The sequence below is a fragment of the Desmodus rotundus genome, chromosome 2 (genome assembly GCF_022682495.2).
Source record: "Desmodus rotundus isolate HL8 chromosome 2, HLdesRot8A.1, whole genome shotgun sequence".
Lineage (NCBI taxonomy): Eukaryota > Metazoa > Chordata > Mammalia > Chiroptera > Phyllostomidae > Desmodus > Desmodus rotundus.
Window position 1 is genome coordinate 194274395 of NC_071388.1, and position 25264 is coordinate 194299658.

The 25264-nt window shown below is 44.8% G+C and overlaps 1 protein-coding gene, 1 non-coding gene and 1 pseudogene across 5 annotated transcripts; 2 read left to right on the forward strand and 1 right to left on the reverse strand.

Moving 5' to 3' along the window:
* Positions 1-821: 821 nt before the first annotated feature.
* CXCR2 (C-X-C motif chemokine receptor 2) lies at positions 822-13026 on the forward strand. Of its 4 annotated transcripts, none has more exons than XM_045198530.2 (3): positions 822-1441; positions 3545-3628; positions 9900-13026. In XM_045198530.2, exon 3 carries the CDS (start codon positions 9908-9910, stop codon positions 10979-10981), a length of 1074 nt encoding a protein of 357 aa, XP_045054465.2. In that variant the 5' UTR covers positions 822-1441; positions 3545-3628; positions 9900-9907; the 3' UTR covers positions 10982-13026. The 4 variants fall into 4 exon arrangements, with proteins under 4 accessions (XP_045054465.2, XP_045054468.2, XP_045054466.2 ...); XM_045198531.2 differs by lacking the exon at positions 822-1441 and adding an exon at positions 3040-3460; XM_045198533.2 differs by lacking the exon at positions 3545-3628.
* A 7066-nt stretch (positions 13027-20092) lies between these two features.
* Positions 20093-20741, reverse strand: LOC112308067 (large ribosomal subunit protein eL32-like; annotated as a pseudogene).
* On the forward strand, positions 20350-20561 carry LOC112308104 (small nucleolar RNA U3). The gene has a single exon (XR_002975112.1). It is a non-coding gene; the product is annotated as a small nucleolar RNA U3 (small nucleolar RNA).
* Positions 20742-25264: the final 4523 nt, after the last annotated feature.

Below are 25264 nucleotides of genomic sequence, written 5' to 3' on the forward strand. Positions count from 1 at the left end.
AAGAGCTCCACAGAGACGCTGGAAAAGCTCGTTAGAACTTGGGGACACTCCAGCAGAAAATCACCCCAGAGTGTGACACTACAAGGGTACAAGACCCTCAGCAGTGACTCCAGGCCACATGCCTAGCACAGCAGCACTCAGAAGCATGTGGGAGATGCCCCCAACAAACTCCAAGTTCCTGGGGAGCGCTTTCCAAAGGGATGAAGCCCTGTACCAGCACACAGGTCTGAGCCAGTACAAGTTGGATTATTGCTATTGATGTGACTACATTGTGCTCAGAGGCTGGGGGTGTCCTGGGAAATTTGGCCGGCAATTCTTTCTTTAACTAGACATCACTCAGATGTTCCAACATCTGTCAGTTTCCCCACTTTGTCAATGCATTCAGTTCTCAGTAAAATTGTATTACACACCTAGGATATGCCAAACACTGATTGGTTTGGGAATACGGAGATTTTATATAAAATGCACACAATACCTGCTTTCACAAACCTCACAGTGACGAGTAGGAAACAGCCAAACAGACGATTACAAAACCCTGTAACTGAAGACATGATAGAGGAAGCCCAGGGGTGCAGAGAGCATGGGGCAGCAGGCCACTGAGGCAACCACTGGCCCGAATGTGAGAGGAAACGGGAGAGTGGGCCAGACTGAGAGGGTGGGAAAGAGCATGCCAGGGGGAAGGAAATGCATGGCAGGCCCTGAAGAGGACCCAGAACAGTTCCCAGGGGAAGTGCACATGGTTCCCTGTGGCGAGAAAGTTAAGGGTTCAAGGGGGCGTGGCCTGAATTGAGGTGCAGAAGTACACAGGGGTCAGGCACAGAAGCACTGGGAGCATGAGTCAGGAGTCTGCCGCTGAGGGTAATGGGGGTCCTTGAAGGGTCGTAAGAGGAAAAGAGCGTGGTCCAGTTGCCCCTTCAGGGAGATTGTTCAGGTGGCAGAGTGGAGGAAAGGCTGGAGGCAGAGAGCATTTAGGAGAATAGTGGTAGTAACGTAGCAGCAGCAGCAGCCAACACTGCCGAGCTCCACTCTAAGTGCTTTACAAATGGGGACTCATTTAATCCACATGACAGCAGGTGTCCTCATTGTCCCCATAATATTAGTTGATGAAACTGAGACCTAGTGAGATTAAATAAATTGCCCAAGTTCTACAACCAATAAGTGACATCGCTGGGACCCTAACTCAGACAGCCCAGCTCTGGAATCCACAGCTGTTGCCTGACAATTGGAGTAGCTTCGAGGAGAGAGAATGAAGTGTTGCCTAACACTGTCAGGCAAGGTGGTGAGGAGGAGATGGCTCCTGGCAATGTGGTGAAGACAGATGTTAAAGAGAGAGTTTTGTAGATAGGAAGGGGGGGTGCACCACGCGGAAGAGAGGGCACTCTGGAGGAGAAGCGCTGGGGAGTTTGCAGCATCTGCGGAACCTCAGGGGAGACTTCACGAGGTAAGTGCGTGTAAGAGTTTGAGTTTAGGAGCGCACTTAGAAGAGAAGTTGGGAACTATAGGTATGTGAGTCACTGGTGAACTGGGTGGTCGCTAAAGCCAAGGAAGGAAGTGGGCTGGCCTGGGGAGAGCAGGTAGAGAAGAGGACTAAGACAGAGCCCCGGGAACATCTGATTTCAGGAATGAATTGATAATGAAGCAACAAAGGAGACCAAGAGAGGTTCAGGAGAGGGAAGAGAATGGGGTCAGTGGGATTAAATGATGCAGAGACCAAACAAGATAAGCCTTGAACAGGAACCATTTCACCAGAAATAAAAGTTAAAAAGCATAGAGCAGGTTGACAGAAAATATATAGTTTACCATAGTTGACAAATACGGAGTAGTATGAGCAGAGAGGGTGTCAGGCCCTTTTGTAAACTGATGGTGGTAGAATAAACTGGCACAATCTTTTTGAAGGGCCGGATAGTCTTGTTTATCAAAATTTAAACATGCACAGATATGACCCTGAAAAATTATACTTAAGCTACAGAAACACTTAGACACATTCCAAAGAACTACATCCAGAGAAGCTCATAGCAAGAACATAAATGTCCATCTATAAGGTAATTATCAAATAAATGATGATACATACATGCCATGGCCCAATATGTTGTCATTAAAAAGAGTAAGATAAAGTGAAATAAGCCAGTCAGAACAAGACAAATACCATATGTTCTCACTTATATGTGACCTCTAATAAACAAAATAACTGATGAACAAAATAGAAACAGAGGCATAGATACAGGGAACAGACTAACAGCTGTCAGAAGGGAGCGAGGTTGGGGGACTGGATGAAAGAAGATGAAGGGATTAGTCAAAAACCGTATGTGCATAACACAGAGACACAGACAACCATGTGGTGACAGCCGGAGGGAAGGGGGGTGAGGGGTAGGTGGAGGTGGGCAAAAGGGGAAAAATGGGGACGGAAAGAGACTGCTTGGGGCGATGGGCGCATGATGTAATGTGCAGAGGATGTTTTATTGTACACTGGAAATTTGTATCGTTTTGTGAACCAGTGGCACCCCAATAAATTCAATTTTTAAAAAAGTGAGATGATCTCTATGTACTGATGTGGAATAAGTCCAAGGTAAGATGCAGAAAATACATTGTTATGGTGCAGAAAATATAACTAGTTAAATATGGTATATTTTTATTAAGGAAGGGAAGAAAACTTGTTTGTATATGCACAGGGGAAGTCTGGGGAAAGACAGATATAAGTGAACAGAGGAATGGAAGGGAATCTTTCAAGTTTTATTTTATAGGCTTTTATTTCACCTATATTCATGACAATATACATGCTTTATTTTTATAACATTAAGGCAGTTTTATTGAAGAGAAGGGTTTATTGGATTTAATAAACCAGAGGTCACTGGTAACCCCAGCAAAAGCTGTTTCAGCAGAACGGTAGGAAGGAAGCTAGTTGCAGTGGGTTAAACAGTGAACAAGAGCTGGCAAAGTAGAGACAGTCGCTTTGTCAACAAGTTTGCATATGAGAAGGAGGGCACAGGGGAATAGTAGCTAAATGAAACCTAGAACGGGAAGGAGAGGGACATAAGCAAGTTCAGGGGCTGAAGAGAAAGAAGGTGGTTGAAGGGAAAGGGCCAGGAGGCAGGATCCTCAAGTATATGAGAGGCAGTGGGTCCCACAGCCAGGTGCAGGAAATCACCAGAAAGAGCGGGGAGGGACACTTGTCATGCTGACCCTAGAAAGAAGGAAGAAAGTGCACGTGTGAGTTTAGGCAAGTCTGTCAGCTGGGGGCTGGGGTCGCCTACATCTTCCTTTTAAAGAAGGAAGTGAGGGTTCAAAACTCTCAGAGACACAGATGGACTAGGCAAACTTCCACCTTCAGACTAGCAGTCTCCTCCAGAAGCCATTAGACAGGAAGGCGTGAAAATCCCCAGGGCTGATACAGAATCTCCTTGGCCTGCAATTCGAGTCCTAGGACAGACCTTGTTGATCCTCTGTGGGAACACCTCCCCTGGTAGGTCTCTTGGATTTCCCCTTAGGCAACTCTGGCTCAGAAGTTTCCCCATAAAGCCTGGTTCACTTTCTTCCTGTCCAACAGCCTTGACTGCTCCCAAGCCCTGAGTCACAGCGGAAGTATCAGAGGCCACTTCAGTAATAACAGCAGCTGTAGCAGCAACAGCAGGTAGGTGAGCTCTTCAGTCTTGGAACTGCTGGGGACATATTTCTGATGGAAGGGACTTGGAGAGTTCAGTCTGAGTCCCCTGAGAACTGAGGTGATGACGTACAGACTCTTAGAGCTAAAGATAACTGCCTTCACCTGGATAGCACAGTACAAAAGAACTTTCTGCAGTAACACAAGGATTCTGTATCTGCACTATCTAATGAGATAGCCACTAGTCATGTGTGGCTATTGACCCCTTGAAATATAGCTGATATGACTGAGGGACTAAATTTTTTATTATAATTAATTTAAACTTAGGTAGCCACAAGTGGCTAGTAGCTATCATATTGGACAGTACAGATCTGGAACAATTGAAAATGGAAAAGCCAGCTCTCGTGCTGCCTGTCACTATGAGACCAATTAATAGAGACAAAGATTGCATCTTTATGGGAGCTTTAGTTACGTGGCCAGCAATCCGAGAAGACGGCACGTTATGTACCCTAAAAACTGCCTAATGTCTCATCTCAAGCCAACCTTAGGAAAGTGTAGGTGAGGGAGTTCAGAAAAAAAGTAGGTAAGAGGTTTGGAATTCAGAGAAAAAGGTTAATCAGATAAAAGTTGCAGTCTGGCGATTTCCTAGCACTCTTTTATCTGCTGACTGGTGATTCTTTATCTGTGTCCTGGGTGGTGGACGTTCTCTCCCGTGGAGCACAATGGCTCAGATACCATCTTGATGGCTTGCAGTCCTGCTGGGGCTCAAAGGTTGAATTGCTGTGGGTCTCCTGGAGTCAGGGTAGGTCTGGTCATAAGTTTCAGTTCCTGGAACAATAGCTTTCCACATGCATTAATTACCAAGCCTATTAACTATACCTAGAAGCTAAAACATTTTCAAATCTTGAGTTCTCCCATCATGATCTCCTTATTTTTCCAATGAACAACATAAAGGCTCAGAGACAAGAGACTTGTCCAAGCTCACACTGATCCTTAACAGCAAAACCAGGATTGGGAGCTGGTTCTTTATTCACTTCACCAGCGGTCAACATGCATGTGGTGAGGTCAGTGGAAATGAAATCAGCCTAATGAAAATCAAGAAGTGGGTGAGTTGAGAAATGTCAAATCTGGGCTCTCTGTTCTACACCTTTTGTATTCAGTTGCCTGGGAAAGAGCAAAACCTAACGAAGTTCAGAAAGCTCAGGCTGGGATCCAGCCCCTTGTTAAAGTGGACAAAATACAAGATTTGAGGTCAGGTAAAAAAAAAAAAACGATTTTAAAACTGCTTAACACCCAGTTCATCTGCGTCATGCTAGGTAAATTGCTTAACTCCTAGAATCGTAGTTTCCTCATTCAGAAAGTGCATTTCGTTGTGGAGAGTAAGTGCATCTTTTGCAAGGAGTCAATGATACAGATTCTGAAAAGGACTTCTTCCAGAAGCTAGACCCTCATAGGCGCTCAACAGCATAGCTAGTGACTACTGTTATCCAGGTCAGAGAGAGTTAAAATGTCCATTGAAGTCAGTCTGGACAGCTTTCTCTTGCTTGGGGATGTCGGGAGAGACAGCGTGCTATTAGTTGACAAACTATTTCAGTAATAATGATCACAACAATCAAAGCAAACACCATGCTTTCTATGTGTTTTAACTACTTTTTGGGTAATCTCATTTCATCATCGGCCTCATTTTATGGATGAGTAAACGGAGACTCAGAAAGGAAAGGTCACCTGCCTAGAGTCGCTCAGCAAGCAGGGTTCTTAACCGCCACTCCCACCTGCCTCTCTCCTCCCACCTGCCTCTCTCCGACTGTAAAAGCCTCTGATGTTAGCATCACCTGGCCAAGAGTCATTGCATTCTTCTTCAACACAGGAAAGAGAGAGGTGATAAAGAATGTTTGCTAAACAGTTGGACTCAGAGTTTCTTTCCTCGGGGTAGGCAGCTTAGGTGAGCTGGCCTCAGGCTCTGAGCACTCACTGGGCAAGAGGTTAGAGCACAGAGTGGTGGAGGGATTGAGTTGCTAGGTAGGGGCTTAGGAGGGAGAGGTGAATTTGTGTTCATTGCTCTGCCTGTGTTTATCCTTTCAATTGCAATCAATAGCAAATGTGACGTTCTTAGTGTCAGTCAACACTGTCTACAAAAATGTGTTTGGACTTGGGTAGGGTTTTAATTTGTACCTGAAAGCTTTCTTTCCAAATTAGATGGTTTAGATGGTCTTGGCTCCAACGGTGGTAACTATGGCAGACCCAATCCCAAGGGCACAAGCCAAGAAAAAAGAGCAAAGAGGTCCTTGTGGTCAAAGCAGTTGTTTGGGGAGTGAGGTGAAAGACAAAGAGAGGTGGAGTGGGGGGCGGGGCAGCATAGAGAAGGAATCTGTGAGTCTTTAAGGATTCCTGAGATGGGTGGGGTGGAGACCAGAGGCATTAGGCCCAAGAAAGAAAGCTACCAGACTGTCCAGAAGCTTAAATTCCATCTCCATTGTCTTAATGAGTTGTTCCCTTTTCGGGTATGAAAGATGTTCAAGAGAGATAGTAAGCCCTGGGAAGCCTGAAGCATCTACAGTGTGGAGAGAGTCAGACAGGGCAGGGGCTGCTGAGATCAGGGCAAAGAAGAGAGAAATCTCAGCAGTCCTGGGCAAATCACTTCCTTTGTATGAGCCTCAGTGTTCTTACCTGTGAAATGCAAAGATTAGCTAGAAAATGCCACAGGTCCTTTCCCAGTCCATAAAATATCAGGTGATCAAAGAGCTGACCTGGGAATTAATTATTCAAGTTATCAAGAGCATCCTGCACCCACAGTGACTCCACCCCAGATTGAGCAATCTAATCCACCACTCACTTCCTCCACTCTGTTCTCATCACCGCTGCCCTTGCAGTCAGGCACATCTGCTCTCCTGGAGGTGTCTACAGGTGAAAAGCCCAGAGTCCTGGTAAGTCTTGAAACACTCACCCACTCAGACTATCCTTGATCTCTGTCTTCCTTGACACCGGCCTCCATTTAAATCCAGGCATCTTTCCCTACCCTTGGTGGGCCTCACCCACACCCCTAGGTCTCTTCATTCTCTCTCTTTACACCTTCTTATCTTCAAAAGGAGAGCTTCTGCCCCTCTCCCCTATACCTGTCTCCAAAAACCACTCAGGGCAACTCGATGCCCACCCCCTTCCATTCCCAACTCAGCCAGCTCTCCATGCTTTGGCCAAAGGTAGGTGTGAAGGAGGACCAGACACTGTAGAGTGCCTCCTCCCATATATTAAGTGCAAATATGTGTGAATGATATTCACAGAGAGAAAAAATACTGGAACTGTATTTAAATGACTCATTTTTGTTTTTGTTATTGTGAAAAAGATTGCCTTAAATGTTTGAAATCTTGTAACATTTCCATGAAATAAACTAGAATCATCCCATCCCTGTTTTTTCTGAACTACTGTGAGTCATTAAGAGGCTGGCAATTTTACTGGATGAGGGAATCTCCTGCTGTGTCACTGAGAACATGTCTGGGTGGTCAATAGGAACCAGCCAGTCCAAGGGAGTTTGGTTTATCATTCCTGAAAGAGCGGTTTCTTTCATTCTGGGCTTAAGGAACGGCCAAGAAAGCAATGCATAACACATTAAACAATGGGAGTGAACTACACAGGATTACTTCATGGTATCTCAAGAATTTACCTTACCAATATATTTAATATGTGAGTTATGATTTTTTTGTTGTTGTTGTTCTTACCTAGCCGGGCATTCCACCACTATTGATGTCATCTATCATGTATAAGGGTAACAGCCATCAACATGCCAGGTCACAGACTGGGCAGTTCCCAGGATCTCTAATGGTTCCAGAAAGTTCTGTAGCTAAAGATTGGTTCCATATCTGTCAGGCAATACTGACGATCTCATCCAAAGTGATATTTCCACTGTGCTTAATGTTTTGCCAATTCCTTCTGTCTCTTGGAGATTTCTAGAGGGCTTTGATGGTAAGAGCAGAGGCAGAGATACCACCTTAAACTGGGCCTGTGTGTTCGGAGTGGTTAGTTTCACTGTTATCCTCAGACCCTTCCAATCACCTTTTTCCTTGACAATGTCAAAACCAACCTTTTTTGGAGACAGACTCAGGGGGCTGATCTTGGGGTCGAAGGCAGACGTGGCATTGATTCCCCACTGGTGAGCCTCCAGTGTACAACTTCGATCTCATTGAGGTAGAACTTAGGGGGCAAGGTGGCAAGGGCTGGTGTCAGATAAACTTGGATTTGCGTGAATGAAGACAGTTGCATTTGGCCTCCTCTGAGCTTAAAGCTCAGAGGTGTGATTTTTTTTAAGGAGCAGGTTTGCAGACTGAAAATAGCCTCTGGATCCATTCACACTATTTGGAATTTTGGCTGCAGCGCTTCTAGGCTCTGTGACCACAGGCTGGTTTCTGAGCCTTGCTGTATCTGTCTTCTCACTGGTACGCTGGAGTTCAATCATATCTATTTGTAACCATTGAGGGAGACAACGTACCTGTGAGTCACAAAGTAGATCTCAGAGTGTCATCTTCCTACCTTCCTTCCTTAGTTTCTCCCTCTAACTGCTGAATCATCACTTCTAGAGATTGGTTAAAAAACAAACAACAGAACATTCCCCCTACCACTCCCACTACACCCCCACCCCAGACTGTGGCTGGAGGTCATTGCCCTGGCCTGGTGGCCTGGTTCCCTTTTCTGAGTTCTCTACTTCTGTCCTGACGAGCATGGGAATGGAGCTCACCCATACACCTGCCATCTGACCCCAGCACAGATGAGCACTGGACTGTCCAGAATGAGGGCTTGTCTGTAAAGCATGATTGCCTGCTGCTGCCTCTTCTCATAGGGAAGTTTCTGCAACTGCCCAGCCCTATCTTCTCACAGCTGATGCTCATAGATGCGGGGTTCTCCTCTCTGCAGGCAGAAGCTCTCTGTACCCATCAATGATTGGCATTCTCTCTCAAAGGTGGGTCTTCTCCTGGGTCATTTGTTCTCTTAAGTGCATTTCTGATCATCTGCTCACAGAGGTAAGCAGATGATCAGAGATGCACTCAAGGGAACAAATTCCTCTTCCACATTGTTATTGTCCATCATTTTTTTTATTATGAGCATCCCAGTGAGTGTGAAGTAATTCCTGAGACTTTTATATTTTTTCTCTTTAACACTGGGTTCATTTGAAGGTAGGGTACAGACTTGCATATGGTCACAGGATGCTCATACCTTATAATAAAGAAATGGCACAATGGTGATTTATTTTGTGGTTCAAAAAGAAGCTAATTCTGTAGCTGGTTTACTTTCTTCTACTTACTCTTTGAAAATTGAGATAATAGTTTAGTGGCTGCAACTTCCCCCAGAAGTAAGGTCCTCACTAATCCTGTAACAAGGGCAGCATCAACAGAGATAAGTTTACCTGGGTGTGCTGGGGAGTCAGGAATGGATGAAGGCATGCACTGGCAGGACAAGAAGGGTTACCACCAGGACGGGGAAGTCATCAAAACAAGGAGAATATGTCTCCACCTGCCTTCTCTGCTTCCTGCTGTCCCTTCTCCTTATCTGGGAGCCTCTTGGCTTTTTCTGGCTCCCTCATGGCAGAATATGACTGCCCAGAACACCCAAGGTAATCTGTTACATTCCTGCCCACCCAGTTGGGGAATCAGTCAGCCACCTGCTTATGACTTTTATTATAGTTTTTCAAACTACACAAATACTCTCAGAGAAGTCTTCCTGCCTCCCAAAAGAACAATGCTGGGTAAACTCTCTTCTAGCTTGAGCATCCTGAAACTCTATGCTGCTATTGCTCAGTTTTTCAAGAACACTTCTTTTTTTAAGTAACTTACAGAAAGTTGGACAAAGGGATTAATCTCTCAGCTTTAGTGTTAAGCCTTGATCTTTTTAGAGGGTCCAACTCAATTGGATTGCCTGCTTAATCCCCCATATTGAGAACTGAACAACACCTCGTGTTTCTGGCATTAAACTCAGCCTTGACAGTCAGGGATGCTCTCCGCTGCAGTATCTGAGACAACAGGTTCGGCAGAGATTATCCAAAGGGAAGTTTCCACAGTGATTTGAATGATGGTAATGTCATGGAAAGTGCTAAGAACCTCTCTCTGACTTTGAATGGAACTATACTCTCGTCATGAAATATAAAATTTATCACTAAATGTGCCTCATAACATTAGAGTTAGAGCCCCTAGTATTCCCTGAAGGGAAAGTTACTTCCATGTAACATACAAGCTGATGCAAAAAATCCTATCCAAGAAAGAAGGGCTGGAATCTGGGGAGACTTCATGGTGCAGTAACACTCATCTCTCTTCTCTAGGCCACAAAATGGATGACTCATATACAGGAGCCTTCTACTGGGGCAATTTCACCTGGGATGACCCCTACACTTACAATTACACTGACGTGTTCCCCTTTCCTGAAACTGCCCCATGCCGACCAGAATCTCTGGATGTCAACAAGTATGCTATTATTGTCATCTATGCCCTGGTCTTCCTGCTGAGCCTGCTGGGAAACTCCCTGGTGATGCTGGTCGTCTTATACAGCCGGGTCAGCCGCTCTGTCACCGACGTCTACCTGCTGAACCTGGCCCTGGCTGACCTGCTCTTCGCCCTGACCTTGCCGATCTGGGCTGCCTCCAAGACAAAAGGCTGGATCTTTGGAACAATCATGTGCAAGGTGGTCTCGCTCCTGAAGGAAGTCAACTTCTACAGTGGTATTCTACTGCTGGCCTGTATCAGTGTGGACCGCTACCTGGCCATTGTGCATGCCACACGCACACTGACTCAGAAGCGGCACTGGGTCAAGTTCATATGCTTAGGCATCTGGACACTATCTCTGATCCTGTCCCTGCCCATCTTTGTCTTCCGCAGGACCATCTACCCACCTAATTCAGGCCCAGTCTGCTACGAGGACTTGGGTGTCAACACAACAAAATGGCGCATGGTGATGCGGGTCCTGCCCCAGACCTTTGGCTTCCTCGTGCCCCTGCTGGTCATGCTGTTCTGCTATGGGTTCACCCTGCGCACGCTGTTTCAGGCCCACATGGGGCAGAAGCACCGGGCCATGCGGGTCATCTTTGCTGTCATGCTCGTCTTCCTGCTCTGCTGGCTGCCCTACAATCTGGTCCTGGTCACAGACACCCTCATGAGGCTCCGGGTCATTGAGGAGACCTGTCAACGCCGAAATGACATTGGCCGAGCCCTGGATGCCACCGAGATTCTGGGCTTCTTCCACAGCTGTCTCAATCCCCTCATCTATGCCTTCATTGGCCAGAAGTTTCGCCATGGACTCCTCAGGATCATGGCCACCCATGGCCTGATCAGCAAGGAATTCCTGGCCAAGGAGGGCAAGCCTTCCTTTGTTGGATCTTCTTCAGGGAACACTTCCACTACAATCTAAGACTCCCACCACTGCTGCAGCCCCACAGGGCTCCTTCCCTCCTGTCAACACCCAAGACTCATGTCCATTGGCTATTCACAGTCTCTGTGTCAGGACAGCCCCCCACTGAGGGCACAGGAAGTTGCTGAGGCCACAACCTTACCAGGCCCCATTGTGTGGTTGAGAAAGCCTGCCCTGAAGCCTCACCCCTCACTGTAATTTCTATGTCATCTGTGGGAGCTCTGTCCATCCTACCACTGAGCCCATAGCACTCTGTCCTCAGAGACATTTCAAAGACATGCTTTGAAGTGAGTTCAAAAAGTTCCCAGCCTTGGGAGCCATCAGTGGCAAACACCACAGTTATTTCCCCAAGTCTCCCTTTCCTTGCTTGCTAGCAAAGTCTGCTTCCCTTGAGAGAGGCCGAAAATGATATATGCCTCCATGACTTCTTTAAGCTAGGAGTGGCCATATTCTCCAGTTCTGAGTAGGAAGACTTATATGCAAGCATGTGCTAGTAAACCAATCTCCTACGGGAAAAAATGTCTTATATGTAGCATTCACCAAGTTCCATGTTATAAATGCTCCCTCCATGGGAATTTCAAGGGTGGTGGTATTTAGCAACCAGTTCACAAAATTCTAGAAAATGTAATAATCTTTTTTCATAAACAGGTACATACTGGCTTCTACGAAACATTGCGTAAGAGGAGTCTGCTGGGGCCAGGGAACTCCTGGGAAATATTCCTGATTAAAAAAGAGAAGAACACACACTCCCACATCCTTGGGTCTTGCATTTGAATGTGGATATAGGATATGATATGTGGTACTGAGGCAGCAATTTTGTGACAATGAGGAAAAAAAATCCTAACACACACAGGCTGATAAAGTCAGAGGATAAAAAGAACTTAAAAATGAAAAGCCCAGAAATAAACCTAAACAAGCACAAGAAGAAAACTGGTCCTTTACCTTACATCATATACAAAAATTAATTCAAAATAGATTGAAGACCTAAACATAAGAACAAAAACTATATAACTCTTAGAAGAAAACAAGGGGGTAAAAGCTTCATGATATTGGATTTGGCAATGATGTCTTGCATATGACACCAAAAACACAGGCAATGAAAGAAAAAATAGATAAATTGGTCTTCATCAAAGTTAAAAGCTTTTGTGCATCAAAGGACACTTTTAACAGAGTAAAAGGCAAACCACAGAGTGGGAGAAAATATTTGCAAATCATAGATCTTATAAGGGGTTAATATCCAGAATATATAAAGAATTCCTTCAACTCAATAGTGGGGAAAAAAGGCCTTATTCAAAAATAGGCAAAGTATTTAGAGAACAGACATACCTCCAAAGAACACATATAAAAAAAACAGCAAAATAACAAGTGTTGGTGAGGCTATGAAGACACGGGATGCTGTGCAATGCTGGTGAGAATGTAAGATGGTGCGGCCACTATGGAAAACAGTATGGTGGTCCCTCAAAAAAATTCAAGCTAGAATTACAGTATGATCCAGCAATTCCAATTCTGGGTTATAGCCAAAGCACCGAAAGCAAGGACTCAGCTGGATATTTGTACACTAATGTTCACAGCAGCATTATTCCAGCAATAGCCAAAAGGTGGAAACAACCCAAATGTCCATCAATGGATGACTGGATAAACAAAACATTGTATATACATACAATGGAATATTATTCACTCTTAAAAAGGGACAAATTTCTAATATATGCTACAATATGAATAAACCTAGAAGATGTTATGCTAGGAGAAATAAGCCAGACACAAATGCTATATGATTAAACTTATATGAAGTACATAGAATGGTTAAATTGATAGAGATAGAAGGTAAAGCAGAGGTTACTAGGGGGTTGAGGCGGGGAGGCAATGGGGAGTTATTGATTAAAGGATACGGAATTCAGCTGGGGATGATGAAAAGACTCCAGAGATGGATGGATAGTGGTGACAGTTGTACACAAGTGTGAATGTACTTAATCCCGTTAAGCTGTACATTAAATGTTAACATGGTAAGTCCCATTGTGTATATTTCACCCCAATTTTTTTTTTTTTTTAAGAAACCTCGTTGCAGAAAAGCAAACCCTGGAACCCCTTACCTATAACTTCCTGTTAAGTGACATAATTAAAATACATACCTTTTTTTGTACAAACCATTTTTATTTTTTTAATTATATTTTATTGATTATGCTATTACAGTTGTCCTGACTTTTCTCTCTTTGCCCTCCTCCACGCAGTACCTGCCACTCCCTCAGGAAATGCCCCCACCATTATTCATGTGCATGGGTCATGCATAGGTTCTTTGGTTACTCCATTTTCTATACTGTACTTTACATCCCCATGGCTATTCTGTATCTATTTGTACTTCTTAATTCCTTCACCTCTTCACCCATTCCCCCACACCCCCCTCCTGTCTGGCAACAATCAAAACATTCTCTGTATCCATGATTCTGTCTCTGTTCTTCTTGTTTGCTTAGTTTGTTTTATGGACTCAATTGTTGAGAGATATGTATTTTTGCCATTTTATTGTTCATAATTTTAATCTTCTTTTTCTTAAATAAGTCCCTTCAACGTTTCATATAATAATGGTTTGGTGATGATGAACTCCTTTAATTTTCTCTTGTCTGGAAAGCCCTTTATCTGCCCCTCAATTCTAAATGATTGCTTTGATGGATAGAGCAATCTTGGTTGTAGGTCTCTGCTTTTCACAACTTTGAATATTTCTTGCCAATCCTTTATAGCCTGCAAAGTTTCTTTTGAGAAATCAGCTCACAGTCTTATGGGAACTCCCCTGTATGAAACTAACTATGGAAGTTATGGGAACTAACGTCCTTTTCCTTGCTGCTTTTAAGATTCCCCCTTTACCTTAAACATTTGGCATTTTAATTATAATGTGTCTTGGAATGGGCCTCTTTGTACCCATCTGGTTTGGGACTGTCTGTGATTCCTGGACTTGCATGTCTATTTCCTTCACCAAAGTAGGGAATTTTTCTTTCACTATTTTTTCAAATAGATTTGCAATTTCTTGCTAGTTCTCTTCTCCTTCCGGCACCCAATGATGATAATGTTGGACCTCTTGAAGCTGTCCCAGAGGTTGCTTATACTATCCTCATCTTTTTTTATTCTTTTTTCTTCTTGTTGTTCTGATTGCTTGTTTTTTGGTTCTTTCTGTTCCAAATCATTGATTTCATTCTCGGCTTCATCCACTCTACTGTTGTTCCCCTGTAAATTGTTCTTTATTTTAATTAGTGAATCTTTCATTTCTGACTGGATCTTTTTGATGCTGTTGAGGATCTGTTTGATCCTCATTGAGTTCCTTGAGAATCCTTATAATGAGTGTTTTAAACTCTGCATCTGATGGATTGCTTATCTCTGTTTCATTTAGCCTTTTTTCTGAAGCTCGGATCTGTTCTTTCATTTGGGCCATATTTCTTTTTGTCTCCTCATTTTGGCTGCCTCCCTTTGTTTGTTTCTATGTATCTGGTAGAGCTGCTTGAACTCTGTGTCTTGGTAGTGTGCCCTAATGTAGCAGGTATCCTATAGGGTTCAGTGGCACAGCCTCCCCTATCACCCGTGCTGGGTATTCGAGGTGTGCCCTTCATGTGGGCTGAGTACACCCACCTCTTTGTCATTGAGCTTTGGTTGCTGTTAGCAGATCAATGGGAGGGATTTACCCAGGCCAGTCAGTTGCATGGACTGGCTGTGACCACTGACCACCAACCTCTGCCCTCTGTGGAGGATCGACCATGCAGGGGCAGCATGGTGGTGCTCCAACATGGTCTATAGCTGTCCAGTGGGTGTGCTGACCCTGGGGTTTCCCCGAGTGGTACAGGCCAAGGTCAACCCCAACTGTGTTTCACTGAGGGCACCCTGCCTGAGCTATAAAGCAATCTGAGAAAGCTGCTACTTGTGCTGGGCTGGGAGATTCCCAAGCAAAGCCAAACTGTGAATGGAAGCTGGCTAATGCTAGTGCGGGCCTGGGATTCAATGAAGCCAACTGTTGCTTGCTTGACAGGATTTAGGAAGTTGTGAAGAATGAGCCAAGACCAGCCATTCATATGGAAATGCAGCTTGGGTGGGCCTGTAATATGGGTGGGGCAGAATCTCTGGGAATCTCCCAGGCAGGTCAAACAGTGTTAGCCAGGTTGATGGAGGCTCAGATATGACACCAACTTGCTGGCTCTGTGGGGGGAAGGTTTAGAAAAGGAGCAATGGCCTCTGCTCACCTTGCAGCAGCCATTTCAGTTTCTCCCTGTATACCACCGGTGCTCAGAGGGAATAAGTCTCAGTTAAGTGAGTCAATGTGTGTGGGGGTTCTTTAAGAGGAACTGCTTGGGACTCCAGCAGTTTCTTCCACCAACTCAATCCCCACTGGTTTGTACAGCCAGAAGTTGTGGGGACTTACCTTCCTGGCACTGGAACCCTGGGCTGGGGCAGGGGGGGGCGGGGGGGGGCCTGGTGTTGGGCTGGGCCTGCTCACTCCTGAGAAGATATCCCTCCTGAATTTTTATCCACCACACATGGACCAGCCCATTCTGCATCTGCACCCCTCCTACTAGTCTGGATGGATGTGGTTTCTTTAATTCTGTAGTTGTCAGACTTCTATTCCACTCAATTTCTAATGGTTCTAAGTGATGGTTTTTCTATATTTTAGATGTAATTTTGATTTGCTTGTGTGAAGAGGTGAGCCATGTCCGCCCATGCTGCCATCTTGACTGGAATTTGTACAAACCATTTTATTGAGTATTTTATTACTTGAAACAACAAGAACAAAAAAAAATCTGAGCTGCTACAGAGAGACCAGGCAAGGGTGAACACAGGTCTCTATTGGGAGTCTTTACAATAAATCAGCGATTTTCAACCAGTGTGCTGCAAGAATTTTTTAATTTTTAAAACACACAATACCTAACTATCTAGTCAGAGACACTCACCTCTTTTCCATTAGATTATAAGATTAAAAAGTGACACCATCCAGAATAAGAGTAGCCCTCTGGTGTGACCAAATCAAAATTATACCTATTGTTTTTGTCAGATTGGCAAAAAATAGATATTTTATATTTTTTGGTGTGCCACAGAATTTTAGTAATTAGTTTATGTGTGCCATGAGATGAAAATGGTTGAAAATCACTGCAATAAATAAATCCTTTTGCTGTGTATTGGGTACAGAGAGAGAAGGACTAAAATAGAGATGGAGGCGGGCCTTTCTACTTCCTTCCTCCCCAGCCCAAGCCTCCTGCTGCTGAACACACATTATGGAAGGAAATGTGTCCCAGGATCTTCTAGTGCTTCTCCTGTCCCTAGGGGAAACAGTAGTCAAGACTGTGAAGGGTGGGACTCAGAAGGGTCTAGTAAGTCCACCCAGTCAGCCGAATTGTGTAGCAGGAAGTCAGAGAGCTTTCCTGAGCTCAACCAGCAACTCCCACTTTGTTTCACTTCACTCTCTCCTGTCTCCCACCCAACACACACACACACACACACACACACACACGCACACACCATTCAGGGTTTGATAAAAGGGAACCCCAGAATGGGGAAATGATTTATCATATGTCACCCGGACAAACGAAGGACTTGACTCATTCCTTCAACAGTGTTTATTGAGCTGCTGTCCCAGGGTTTGGGGATGTAACAGCAGTTAAACCAAACAAAGCCTTACCCTGGCTCTGTGCAGCCTGCTAAGGAAGTAAAAAAGCGAGAGGACCCAAACTTCAGTCACCAAACTTTTACCAGGTTCCACTCCCCTTCACAGTAAAACCTACTTGACCACCAAGTCAAAGGGATAGTTGCCATGGCTATGAAAAGAGGCCTCTCTGGGCAGGCAGAGCAAACCTCTGAGCCGGAGCACACAGGGGGCAGGTAACTACCACTCCTATCGCAGCAGAGTGCTCTTCCTCTTGCATTCAGCAAACAGGATTAATTCAGCAACAATAATCCCTTGTTCGGTCTCCTTCTATGCCAGAGACTGTACTAAGCTCAGGATCAAGTGTGACTGTGCTTCTCTGGCCGAGCCTTCGGAACAGCTTCTGATTCAGCGGGAGGGAAAGGCAGGAGAACGTGTATTTACCAAACACCTAAGTTACCAGAGGGACCAGTGGGGCTCTGACTGGGTAAGGCAGACCGACCAGACAGCTCCCAGAGATGACTGTCAGTGGGAGGAGGCCAAAGCGAATTTCACTGTGGTTCCGGGACTCCTCCAACAAGGAAACCTGGCTCCCCAAAAAACATAGGAGGATAACATAAGCCCAGAAACAATGAGGCAGAAACAAGAGTTGCACTTACGTGAGCTCTGTTAATATTCCACCCTACTCTCTCCCTCCTTCCTTCCCTCCCCCACCCTTCTCTCCCTCTCACACACTTGGCACACATAAATCTACCAACCAAGCCAGCACTGGGACAGGGCAAAGCTGGGCCTGCCTTTGCCTTTGAGTCATTGATTTCTTTCTTCCCTCCAGTGTTTCCAAGCCTGAGCCCCTGTGTCAGGGCCCAGCCCTTTTCTGCCTCGATCTGCCTGCTCAGTCTGAGCAGGCCCCTCTTGCTTCCAGAGACGTGTTCCTCTACTTATACTAAGGTCATCTGTCTTTTTTCTCTGCCCCCTGAGTTTATGACATCTTCCTCCACCAAAACCCCTCTCCAGTCTCTTACAAGATGGGCTCCATTTGTCCATGTAATCAGAACACTCTCCAGCCTCTTGTGGATGAAGAAGTACCCCAAGTTTGCATGTCACATGGAAGTCATTTCATGTAGACCCACATGGAGAACCACATCACATGCAATAGCAGAGTCAGAGAAACCTAGAAATCCCCTGGGCCCCCCTTTTCAATACATAAATGAGGAACCTGCAGCCTGTGCAAAGCAACTTGACCAAAACCTCATGGCTAGACAGTAGCAGAGCCGGAATAAAAATTCCTAGTTCAGTTCATTTTTTAGACATTTTGCTTTTCTAATGGTGACATTTCAGGCACCTGACAAATATACATGTATGAGAAAATATATACTATATAAACTTCTCAGAGCATTCCACTCACACAGGTAGGCCCAGCCTACTTCGTTGGTGCCGAGACCCCTCTGTGCCTGGTGCTGGGTTACTGGGTTTCAATCATCTGATAGAAGTAAGGGCCAGGTCAAGTTAGGGGCACAGACATGGAGCAGGCTCAGATGGGGTCACCGTATTCCCAACTGGCAAGCAGGACAGTTAAAGAGGCCGTCGGAGCCCAACACAAAGTTCAAAGACAGGCCAAACCAAACTCTGTCTTGAGGACACATGCTCTATCAGACAGGGTTCAATTAGAAAACCAGGACCATGGGGACGAGGGGGTTGTCATAGGGACTTGGCCGTACACAACTGTGGAAGCTGGTTGAATAGTCTAGGTCAAACTGTTGTCTTTGCTTCTGGTGCCAGGACCTGGAAGTGGCAGGACAGACAGATGAGAAGGAAAGATGCACATGAAGAGTGAGGAAAGAAAGGCTGGTATTATGAAGACAGACAAATCTGTGTTGGTCTCTCATGGCCTCCAGGTTCAACACTGGATGGCCTGCTGGAGAAGCTGGGGCCACACATCACGGAGGTAAGCACACGCCTGGTTCAGGAGCAGGGGTATCTGCCAACCCAGATGCTGCCCCACACCAACAAGAGGAGCCAGCAGAGAAGCAACAGTGTGCAACAGTGGCTGATGCCTTGCACTGACCTTACAGGGCATTAAAGAATGCAGCTTCAGCTCCACTTCCGCCTTCCAAATCTCACCTAAATGTCTCTTCTGGCCAATGCTAATGTGGAACTATGCAAAGAAGGGAGTTTGGGGGAAAATAGTTCCAGCTTAACTATAATAAATTGACTCAACAAACCATTCAGACGAACATAAATGCAGACTCTAAAAAAATGGAATGGTTGCCACAAAAATCTGGATAATGTTCATTTCAGGTTTCAGTCATCAGGGAGAACATTGTGGCTTTTGAGGGTACTGATAATATTCTCTCTTTACCTCAATCACAGATACCCGGGATTTGTGGTCTTATTAATTCTGTAGGCTGTAAACATAACTTTTCTACATCCTACAGTGTGTATACTAGTCACAGTAAAAAATGCTTTCATCGTTAAAATAAAGGAAAAAATATGAAGAAGATTATCAGAAGAATAAAAGGATGGGTCCAGTCATGTCAAGGAGTTACTGCAGGGAATCAAGTGAAGGGCTCTTCATTCCATAGTGTTGGGGTCAGAATTCACCAGATTAGATGATACTATCATCCACTACTGGTAAGAGAGGAAATAAGTACAACCTTCAGAGAAGACAATTGGATTATATCTATTCTCGTACACACACACCCTCTGATCCAGGAATTATACTTCTAGAAGGTCATCCTGTAGAAACAACCCACATAGGTGGACAAATGTGTACAGGATATTGGTGGCACCATGATTTATAGAACTCAAAGCTTAGAAACAACCTAAATATTCACGGACAGGGAAATGGTTAGCTATCTACAAAGGTACCTCCACACATGGCATGCGCAGAATGCAGTGATGTAAACACAAGTTAAAAGATGATGTTAAGTGAAAGAAGCCATAGAAGACCACATATTATATGATTCAATTGACATAAATATCCAGAAAAGACAAATCTATGGAGACAGAAAGCAGATGAGTGGTTACCCAGGGTTGGGGGTGGGAGCAGAGAGTGATTACAAAGAATAAGGGTTCTCTGAGGGGCCAGCAAAGTATTCATAATCTGAATTGTGATAATAGTTGCACAAGTCTGTAAATTTACTAAAGATCATTAGATGGTATACTTTTTTTTATTAGATGGTATACTTAAAACAGATCTCTATATAGTAGATAAATTATACCTCAATAAAACTTAAAAAAGAATCTTAGAATGAGGTCATTACATGGATGTATGTGGAAAGATCTTCAAGACATAGCGTTGAGTGAAAAGGAAAGTAGATCAACGTGTGTAGTAAATGGCTTATCCGTTTGCGTAAAAATATTATAATATATAGAGAGCTATAAATGCTCAGGAAAATACCTGGGGGGATATACACCAAGCTGTTAAAAGGAGGTATTGGTTTTGGGGAGGAGGTTGGCAGAATTTTATTGACACAAATACAAATGTGCATCCGAGCTGTCTATTCATTTTCCTCACTGCGTAGCCTGGCATTGGGGTTGGTGACCCTGATGGCCACCTGGGCTGCTCTGTCCACAATGGCTTTGCAGCTCTTGGAGGAGACGTTGTGAGCAGTCTCAGCACAGTAAGACTTACCACACAGCACTTCAAGCTTCTTGACTTTGTGGACCAGGAACTTCCGAAAGCCACTGGGCAGCATGGGCTTTGTTTCCTTGTTGCTCCTGTAACCAGTGTTGAGGATCAAGATCTGGCCCTTGAAAGACTATACTTTCAGGGATCACTTCTATGGTTTGTTACTAGAGAGGTTTCTCTGAACATGTAGGACACCCAAAACCACGAGGAAGAGATGGAGTGTTTTCTCCTGAGTGTGAAGCCGGCTCTTGGTGTTGCTTCAGTAACTGCCATTTGCCATTAATGACTGTTCTCTCTCTTTTGAGAGAGCAAGAGGGAGAGAATACTGTCTAGGCAGAAAAAAAAAAGATCTGGCCTTTGAATCTTCTACATACTCCATCATCAATGTCTCTGGTTTTCCACCAGTTACACTTACTTTTCACGTATCTGTCTGACTGGTACCGGATGAACTTCTTGATCCTCTTTTTGATGATCTTGGGCTTCACAAAGGGTCTGAGGGTAGCCATGATACCAAGTAAGAGATGGCCGTCACCTCCATAGTCAGTGCCAAGGGGACAAAAAAGGAGTTATTGTTAAAGAGAAGAGTTGAAGGATGGAGTAACATTCATGATTGATTTGTACCATTTTGCATTGTTTCTATCAGGTGGGGGCAGAATTTTTCCAAAAATGAGGGAACTAAGGCCTGATTGTCAGCGGATGGGCCCTTCCAGGCCAGCATAGGTGTAGACGTCCTTACAGAAGGCAGATTGGGCTTTGCAGATGTGCCCACTTCTGCGCCTTTATATTTTCCTCAGTGAACAGTATTAGTCTTTTTTTTTAACCTCATTTCCTGGTAAAGTAGCTTTTGAAAACATCAGCTTAGTCTCAAGTGAGTTAAGCACTAAGGGGCCAAAAAAGAACTAAGAAGCACCAAAGATCGTAAAGCGCTCCATGTTAAATGAGCTCCTTGCTTAAAATGCAGCTTTATGGACCCTCCCTGAATGGATCAGGGTCCTGGGAGGAACCAGATAGCATGCAGGAGCTGAGCAAGGAGAGAGTTTTGTCAAATTCCTGAGAATTGAATAAAGGGACCTTTAATGAAAGTGTAGGAAAGGTTTGGGGAAGGTAACAAGCAATGGTGCAGCACCCCAAGGCCAGCAACTGTTGGGAGCTGTTACTCTCTCCTACACCTAAGGAGCAAGATAAGAGAACCATTATGGAAGCCTGGAGAGAAAGCTGTGTGATGAGGGCTGCCCGGCAGGAGCCAACCCCAGCAACCATTAGGGGCAGAGCTGGGAACATAAATGCGCTGATTTGAAGTTTCTGCCCCCCATTGACCTCCTGCCAGGGTTCCCACTGGTGGAGCTCAGAAACCAGAGGAGAGGGGAATCCACAGAGACAGTCCATACTGGTCAGCCTCCCAGGGCATAGGACATGGTAGAGAAAGGCAAAGAGTGGGTCTGGAAGAATTCATGGAAGGTCTCCACCTCACCATCCCAGCTTAAGGTTGAGGTGAGAGTCCCAGTCCTAATGAATCTGAATGGTTCTGGGAATCTGGAGCCCCAGATGAGTCTGATCAAGACCCAAGTTTAAAAACCACTGAGCCAGAACCCTTGACTTTTGTGGCCTGAACCGGAGACGAGAAACGCCCTGTTAGAATTAGGTTTCTAAGGGTGATTCTTTCCCTTACCGGTATCTGTTCTATTTCCTCTTTCTCTTCGTGTATGTGTACACCTCCCATCTCTAAGAAACCACCCCCAACTCCTGACCCAAGGAGTCCATGTGCCCAAGATGGAACACAGAGGGGGTGGCAAGGGGCTGTGGGAAGGAGCACAGATCACTGTCCCCTCCCCCAGCTTCTTCACAGGCAGGCACGAGGCACCTTCCCGGAGAAGACAGACACACCACTGATTTCCCAACAGAGCCTTGCAAAGTCTGGTGTCAGACATGTTTCCCTAGCCTTAAACAACAGGGCCAGCTTCCTATCAAAGCTGGCTCTATGCCAAGCCGCCCCAGAGGTTGGGTAAAATTCTTGATTCCCACGAGGTAGTCTCTATTCTACTACAGTAATAATACCAACTGGCATTTCCAGAGGACTTTCTTAGATGTTCATCATTGTGCTAAGGGATTTAATACACTAGACTATACAGCTGGCTATGGCACTTTAGACACCTCTGACACTTGGGACACCTCCGCTGCCCACTGCCTCATGTCACCTTGCCCAAGGGTCCAACTCAATTGCCAAAAATGCATGAGCATGACTCCCCGGGAGCTTCTGAAAGGCTCAAGGGTCTCCATGTCATAGTAGCCCCTAGGACCAGGGTCAGGGTTGCACAAAAACCCTCTGTTTAAGGAAAGATTCTGCTAATTCAGCTTAGGGCATGTACAGATACTGAGTGTGTTAGCCACATTGTACTCTACACAATGGCACCCTCTTAAGCTGTATAGTGTCAAACCTGCCCATCTATGAGTGGTGGCTCTGAACTGCTTCACCTAAATCTAGACTGTCCGGGTAGAAGACAGCTTACAAGATCTACTGCTAGACTGACCTCCCCTTTGACCTCAAGGCAAGTGACTTGAGGCCCAGAGCAGGTGGACACTTGCCAACAGGTCTTAAACTACGAGTGACACAAGTAGTGCTAGACCCTGGTCTCCAGTGTCCCCATTCATTGCCCTTTTCCCTACACCAAGAACCTCTGCTCAAGTCGCTGGACTGGCCCCTGGGATGGATGGCAGGACCCATAAGATTGTGCCCATGACCTTTTAATTCCAGTACCTGTAGATAGAGATTCAGGGGGGAGGGGAGGTGGGGAAGAAACCCAAAAATAGAAACCAACAGAATAGTCCTGAAGCTACTCCTTCATTTATTCATATGTTCTCATCCATCACATGAAGCAGGTAGACACTTAGAGCTGGTTCAGTGGTGAATATGGACATGATAAGAGCCTCATGCAAGAGATCTTAATGCCAAGAAGCCGTACAACCATACAGAGAGTTTGTTTTCTTGTTTTCCATTTTTAACAGCATTGTTGAGGTGTAATTGACACAACAAAAATAACTACAGGTATTTAATGGGCACAATTTGATGAGTTTGGACATATGAATGAATGCATAATACCATCTCAATAATCAAGATAATAAACATATCCATCACCTCCAAAAGTTTCCTTGTGCCCCCTGGTGTTTTTGGTTTTGTTTTTTGGATTTGCCTTTTGTTATAAAAACACTTAACATGAGCTCTATCCTCCGCACAATTTTTTAAGTGCACAATACCATGTTCCTAATTATAGGCACTAGGTTGTTCAGCAGATCTCTAGAACTTATTCATCTTTGAGATACATTTTTTTATCCAGCAAATTAGAAAATGTTACATATTTTAATTGTACCAATGTTAGTGAGGAAATGGGGAAATTGAAATTCTAAATATGGTTTTTATAGGGAACAGAGAGATTATTTTTACCTAAAAACATAAAGAATGTGTTAAAAGAAAAACTCTGCAAAATCTTGGTTAAACAAGGCATAATTTAAATAGCAACCACTAACAGATAAGCATTGAAAGGAAAGCACCCTACAGTACCTTAAGGTGGGTTAGCAAAGTGGTGAGGGTACAGGCCCTGGAGCCAGATCCCTATATGCACATCCCAACTCTGGTTAAACTCTTGTGCCTCCATTTTCTCCTCTGTAAAATGGGCTGAGTATAGAACCAGCCTCATAGAGTAGTTTTAAGGATTAGATTAGTTAGTTAATACATACAAAACACTAAGCCCAGTAATAGAGCATGGTAAGATCTCGATGAATGTTAGCTATTGCCCTGAGTGGTGCGGCTCAGTTGGTTGGGCACTGTCCCACAAAACAAAAGCTGACCAGTTTGATTCCCAGTCAGGGCACATGCCTGGGTTGCGGGGCCAATCCCCAACTGGGGCAAGTACGAGATGCAACCAATCACTGTTTCTTTCTCATATCAATGTTTCTCTCCCTCTCTTTCTCCCTCCCTTTCCCTCTCTCTAAAAATAAATAAATAAAATCTTTAAAAAAAAAAGAATCAGTGGCCCCCAAAGAGAGAGCCCAAGAAAGGAACCACCGTGCTGCTCCTGGTCCCAGTCCCTCTTGGAAGCTCATGACTGTTAGGGGTCCACCCCTGGATCCTTCCACTAAATTCCCTTTAGGCTTTGACCTCTTTAAAGCAGGTTTCTGTTACTTACAACCAAAGAAAACCAGACTAAGGCAGACAACATGATGTATTAGAAGAAATTAAAGGAATTCCGTATGGTCAAAACAAGGCCATTCTAGATATGGGGATGAGACAGGACTGGGCCAATAGACAAGGCCAAATTTCAGAAGGCCTTGAGTCCTGTGCTAAAATGTTGGAAATTTATACCACAGGTATTGGGAGCTTTCAGCAGATAAGTAATGCCGTCAGATTGCTCCCTGAGTAGTAGAGGCCCACGGCAGGAGTCTAATCAGGAGGTTATAGCAGAAGTGGTGAGCGCCTGGGCAAAGTAATGACAATGGAGGTGGAGAGAAGGGGGTGAGTTTAAGAAATTTTTAAGGGCAAACCACCAGTACTTGGTTACTAACTGGTAGGCAGTGAAAAAAGGGGAAAGTATCTAAAAGAATTTTCAACCTACAGCTTGAGCAAATGGTTAAAAGAAAGCAGGTTTGGGGCAGAAAACAGCAGCTTTGATTTTAGATGTATGGTAAGGGCACGAGTAGGTGTGCCAACGTGCACTGCAGAAGCCAGCTGTGGAAGTCCAGGGAAAATGGCTAACCTCGAAACACACTTTTAGAGAACATGCTCCCAGAGAGGGCAGATCATTGAAGTCACAGGAGTAGATAACATTGTCCAGGGAAAGCAGATAATAGGGAAAGGGCAGAAAAAGAGGGAGAACAGGATCTGAAAGAATGTCAGCATTGAAGGCACTGAGAGAGGAAGAGGAGCCTTCTGAGGAGACTGCAAAGAAGGCAGAGAGGCAGGTGGAGAGCAGGAGCCCAAGGAAAATAGATCTTTCAGAAGGAGGAAGGACTTATAGACATGGACAACAGTGAGGTTCTTGTGGGGGTT